Here is a 6,259-nt window from a genome sequence, read left to right as displayed (position 1 = left end):
AGAGATTAGAAATCTAAATTCATGCGATTAAAAATTCACACCCATGCATGCGTTCTATCTCTCTCTAAAGAGAGTTAAAGAATGTAAAATGTTTTAGGTTGGCTCGTCGGATCCAGGAAAGAATAGAATATATGAATTAAATAAATGATAACATTTTCAAATATGCATATAGTAGAGAATTACAAATGAGTCCAGAATCAGAAATTACAATATTATTTTAGTAAATTTTACACATGTATCCAAAAAAGCAATACTTTGCCCAATTTAGAAACATTTTATAGGTCACCTTAGATTCTCATATTGCAAATATTTCCTCTATCCAAATTAAACTCATAGTATCAAGTAAGAGAGTAAATTCAAATTATCCATATTGTTCATATCTATATTTCTTCAATACTACTGCTATCAAGGAAAGAATCAGCACTGGAAGTGTTCAATAGCCTCCCTCTCCTTGCTGTTTGATGAGCTAATTAGAATCAGCACTGGAAGTGTTCAATAGCCTCCCTCTCCTTGCTGTTTGATGAGCTAATTACTTTCACCTTTATTCCAATCCTATCCAAATTTCACTATAAAAATGTCAAAGGCTACCACGTCCAACCATGTATGAACCATGTGATTAATTATAATGAAATAGGTATGGAGTTTCAAATGCATTTGATCACAAAAACACATGTATGAATTATATGATTAATTATAGTTACATAGAATTTATTTCCATCTTAAGTGGCATGTGTATTTCAAGTTATATTATACATATGTTTTATAATGTTATGGAGAAGACTAACAAACTGAGAATAATTTGCCCCAGTGAGTCCATCAGCCTACAAGACTACTCATCGGTTAGGTGAGAGTTATTTGAAGAACAAAAGATAGAAAATGACAAAGTTAAATTAAAAATTTCCCCTAAATGTGGGGATATTTACTCTTATCATATGTGAATGACCATTATATTTAAAATTTTTAAATAAAAAACAATGAAAAGTTTTGTCACCCATATCATCTTTTATAAGTAGTGTGTGTGTGCGTGCGCGCGTGTATGAATAAGGTTCTCTTTCACTTGTTAGATCCTCACTACTAAATTCCTTAACATTGTAATATAAGCTCTAGAAAAATATCTATACATGAGCATATTTAGTAGATAACACTAATCTTGGTTTTGCATAAAAAGAATTTATACTTGTTAAATATAAAAAATATGAGCTCCAATTTGAAATAGACATTGTATGTGTAATTAAAACATTCAAACTTGCATATTTATATTTCTTATATTCTATATTAGTTTTCCCCTCCAACAAAAATTTTAGTTTGACCTCCAAAAGTAACCACTATGTTTGTAAAATTCAAAATTTTGAATTTAATTAGTATCACAATCAATAGTATAAATAAAATTGACATAATCAAGCAATGATAAGAGACCAACCATATTAGACACTCAGTGCAATTCAAGTTCAAGCATATTCGAAACTAATTACAATATCTAAGCTAAGTTCCTCATATCACATAGCGTTATTATGAGGCTGAGAGGTCATACCTTCTTTGGATCAAGTAGGTAATCATGCATACTGTTATGCTTCAAGAAAATAGTCATGCTCTTGTTTGCAGTAGAACACGAATAACCAGTTGTAGTACCAAATTGCCGCCTAAAAAGACTACTGAACTTGGGTCATAATAAGATTTACAAAGAGTAAATAAATTTAGAAAATTTAACCTCAAGTCTAAAATCCACAATGATATTAGAAGGTTATGTTTTTTAAGATAATAAATGCACAAATGTGATCTAGGATCTAAACTAACAAAAACGTGAAAGATATTCAGCTCTGAGAAAGATCCTGCAAAAAAAACTAAGATCCAAGGCACATCCATCACATGGAAAATGTAAAGTCAAAATTTGCCCAAGAATAACATAAATTTAATAAATCAAATAAAAATACAGAAAGAAAACAAATTCGATCGAAGTGGATGAAAATGTCTCTCACACCTTGCTTTAGGCCAACTTCTTTTTCGACGGTATGATATTGAGTGCACTTCGTCTTGCTACATAAATTTATCACAAGAAATAGATCAAAACAAGTTCTAGCCATCACTCTTTGAAGAGATCTAATTAGCTAAAACCATAGAAATCAAACAAAACTAACCAATATGTACAAAGAGATCAGATGACGAAGAAATATAACAGAGCTCAAATTATGAAATGGATTTCATACCAGTGCTCTCTCCTTGTATAACCCCCTTCGACAAATGACAGGCTTAAGATTGAATTTGAAAGATGCTAACGCTGGTTAGATATTGAGAAGGAGGAGAACAAAGCATTGACCAAGAGGAAGGAAGACAGAGGAGAATGTGGAATTGAGAGAGAAATTTAGATGAGAGCGGAGATGGTGAAATGAGGGAGATATGAAAGATATAGTCAATAGAAATCAATAAAAGTTTTAAGCGTTGTTGCATAATGATAAGGATAACGAACGGGAAACGAAAAGCCTTGGAGTTTCATTAAAAGCTCATGGCTATCGTGGATAATGTGAATGACTACATTAGCTGAAGGAATTTTTTGCATTATGCGTGGAGTTCAATTGGCCATGTCACTTGATGGAGATTTAAATTCAAGCCAAAGGGGTTGATGAGTTTTCGTATTCAGCACATTAATTAATGAGTTATGGAAGGTTAAGAGTCTAAGACACTAATTAAAGCTTACTATTGTGATGAGGAGAAAATTAGAATTAAGTAATTTGTAAAGCGCAAAATGGGTATGAAAAAGTTTTGACATGGGTATTCTTTTTATAAGTAGTATAGATTTTTAATGATAATAATAACAGTTGTAGTAACAACACAATAACAACAATAAAAAGCCCCTACAAAAAATTTATTAAAAAAAAGTAGCAGTAACAACACAAAAATTCCCATTCATCAAAACAGAGTAGAAGTAACAGCACTATGATAACCCCCAACAAGTTATTAGACAAAATAAAAGTGAACAATACGATGCTAACTAAATATGAGAAAACCCCAGTAACTTTAAGAATGTCAGAAAAACCCTTCAAGTTCAGGGATTCTAAAAAGAAAACTCGTTCAACTTTAAGATTTTTATTAAAAAAAATCACTAATAGCTTCAATCGCAATCTTTCACATTGGTAGATAAAATTATGAAAATATATGAGACGTTATCTTATAATCGTTAAATTTAGGGGGTTTTCTGATATATTTATCATGAATCTATTATATTCGGAATTAAAAAACCATTGTGTTCTCCAGCAATCCAAAATTTCCACCATCAAAAAACAAAAGCCCAAAGCAGCAGCTGTCAGCGTCATGCTCACAGTTTCAATTCTCAATACATGAGATTCCTTTTGAGGAGCCATCTCCTCCCTCCCTTTCCCTTCAATTTTTAATTTCCTCTCACCATTGTCATCACAAATTAACTAATTGCGGTTACTACTCCGACAATAAATATCCTCGGAAGGGGAGAAGTTCTCATCATCATCATCATCTGAGTTCAAAAAAGATGAGGACGGACTTCGCTTCTTGCTTCAGCGATCACGCCGTCAAGGTCTCAGATTCCTCATGCACCAGGCCCTCCGTCATCCCCGCCGCCGCCGTCGTCAATTTCTCCGTCCAAACCGCCGTCACCTCCGTCTATCGATCCATTCTCTCCTCCAAAAGGAACCACCTCATCAAAGTCACGTGGTCCAAGACAGAGCTGGGCCCCACTCTCTCCATGGCCGTCGATGACTCCATTAACCCTCAACTCTTGAAGAAGACGAAGGGCACTCGATCCTTGGTTCTCGGCTCTTCCATTATCAGCGTCCATTGGGATTACTCCATGGCCAAATTCAACAATTTGGGTAAGCAATTCGGCCCAATCTTCAGAATTTTGGTTAATTTTGTGATTTTCCTCGAGCAAATTTTGAGAAAACCCCTTTAAATTTGAGCGTTTCTCAGATAAACCCCGCTAACATTCGAAATGTCAGCAAACCCCCCAAGTTTTGGGATCTCTGAAAACCCCCGTCAAATTTAAACTTTTTTTTTTTTCAAGAATCCCACTAACAGCATCAACCGGAATTTTCACATGGGTGAGTAAAATTATGGTTCACGTTTTTAGACGGTATTTGAAATATATTGATAGTTGAAGATGGGTTTTTGTGTATATTAATTATAAATGGCTAAATTGCACTTAAATACCAAAATGTTTTCACGCTCTGTCACTTATATATCATAAGTTGTAATTTATGGCAAAAAAAAAAAAAAACATAAGTTGTTAACAAATTGGCACGTTAGTATCCTCGATCATGCTCACGTGAAAATTTTCACCTGAAATGTTTCTATATGACACTAACATGTTGATTTTATACATTTCTAACCATTAATATTTGTTAAGTTTTTCAGTAGACATATCTCAACTCTATTTTAAAGTAGAATTAATATAAGTTACAAAGAGAATTTTGGTTTATTTAGTAGCAAATTGAACAAATGTTAACAGTTAAAACGCTCTAAAATTAGCATGTAAGTACCATAGAGAAACATTCGGTTGAAAATTTTCACGTTTGCATGATTGATAATACTAACGTGCCAAGTTTTAACAATTTATGATATTTTTCTGTCAAAATATACACCTTGTAGAATATAAGTGATAGAGCGGGGATACTTCGTGGTATTTAAGTGCAATTTAGCCATTATAAATTTAACAAACAACACCAGGATCTGAAAGAAATTAATGGAAACAATTCAGGTCCTGATCCCATCTCTGACTTCTACATTATCGTCATCGTCGACACTGAGGTCGCCCTTATGCTTGGAGATATGAGCAGAGACTACATCAAAACGTTTCAAAACTCAATTCAAATCGCACAATTCCTTTTAGTGAGTCGATTGGAGAAAATCATAGGCCATAACATTTATTCGACGAAAGCTCAGTTTAGTGAAGAAGGGAAGGAGCATGACATTGTTATTAGTTGCAATGGGGATTTAGAGATGACTGTGAGTATTGATAACAAGAGGGTTGTTCATGTGAGGAGGCTACAGTGGAATTTTAGAGGGAATCATACTATTTTTGTTGATGGATTGCCGATTGATTTGATGTGGGATTTGAAAAATTTTAATCGTTCAAAGGGTTATGCAGTTTTTATGTTCAGAAAGCGGAGATCTTTGGAGAGCAGGCTTTGGTTTGAGGAGGAGATCCAAAATAGTGAGAAGGGGGTCTTTGATTTTTCTCTCTTGATTCAAGCTTTCAAGTCCTTGACGAAATGATACAGGTTTTAATTTGCTAACTCTTTGATTGATTTTACTGACACACCTCTATTTTAGGTCTCTCCTCTTAGTTGATGATGTTTTTTGTTGGAGAAGTGTGAAAGGAGGGATTTCTCAATATGATTGTTCAGGATAGAGATATGTGAATAATGTATTAGAGTTGAAACTTGTTGATTTTGAGTTGAAGAATTGTAAATTGTAGGTCTGATATGAAAAATCTGATTGCATTTTCCCTGTCTTTGCCTTTTCTTCCCCTGTAGTCCATCATACAGTTTCTGCAATTCAATTTGCCTCCCATTAAGTACTCTATTGAATTCAAAGCTTGTTATATGGCAGCGCAAGGTTAGAGGGTAATTGATGTGCGAACATTTTGGCGAGGTGCTGGGTTGACTCATCGAAGTTCTCAATTCTCTCTTCCCCTCCTATTGAGTCGAGGGGATACTTGAAGATGACGCTAGGGGAATTATTTTTACCAAATTAGTGCCTCTAGGTTAGTTCTTCTTCCCTTCTTACCAAAAAAAGGCATATTATACACATGAAGGTCAAGAAAAATACATTGCCTGCCATTTCTTCTGTTTAGAGGACCAAAAAAACTTTAAATATAGACTTTATTGAACACATTTCGCAGAGAATAATCATTAGATAATAGTGAATACTGTATTTTTTTGTGTCTCTCTCTTCAAATATAGAGCATTGACAGGCTTGATCTTGGGGATTTTAGAAATCTTTTGCTCAGAAATGGCATCTATCCTTTTGCATATTCTAGGTTAATAACAATTTACAATACTGCAATAACTTCTTGATCCGACTATATTCAAGTATGGATTGAAATTTATGTTAGAACAGATAAAAAGACTTTTAATCTTCTCATTTTCTTTTCTTTTTTTTTCCATAGACCACAACACCCCCCCCCCCCCCCCCCCCCCCCCCCCCCCCCCCCGCCCCACGCCCCCCCCCCCCCCAAACCAACCCCCCAAAAAAAAAGAAAAAACATAAAAAGATGAAAAGAAAAACAAAG

At 34.3% G+C, this 6,259-nt stretch overlaps 1 protein-coding gene across 1 annotated transcript; it reads left to right on the top strand.

Moving 5' to 3' along the window:
- On the top strand, positions 3,244-5,479 carry LOC109830438. Its single transcript, XM_020397691.1, has 2 exons — positions 3,244-3,839; positions 4,724-5,479. The coding sequence occupies exons 1-2, from the start codon at positions 3,500-3,502 to the stop codon at positions 5,239-5,241; spliced, it is 858 nt and encodes a 285-aa protein (XP_020253280.1). The 5' UTR covers positions 3,244-3,499; the 3' UTR covers positions 5,242-5,479.

The sequence above is a fragment of the Asparagus officinalis genome, chromosome 2 (genome assembly GCF_001876935.1).
Source record: "Asparagus officinalis chromosome 2, Aspof.V1, whole genome shotgun sequence".
Classification (NCBI taxonomy): domain Eukaryota; kingdom Viridiplantae; phylum Streptophyta; class Magnoliopsida; order Asparagales; family Asparagaceae; genus Asparagus; species Asparagus officinalis.
This window is presented reverse-complemented; position numbering and strand designations above follow the sequence as displayed.

Coding starts and splice junctions, on each gene's coding strand:
- LOC109830438 (XM_020397691.1), top strand. CDS start 3,500: ATGAGGACGGACTTCGCTTCTTGCTTCAGCGATCACGCCGTCAAGGTC. Junction 3,840..4,723: donor GGCCAAATTCAACAATTTGG/GTAAGCAATTCG, acceptor GAAACAATTCAG/GTCCTGATCCCATCTCTGAC.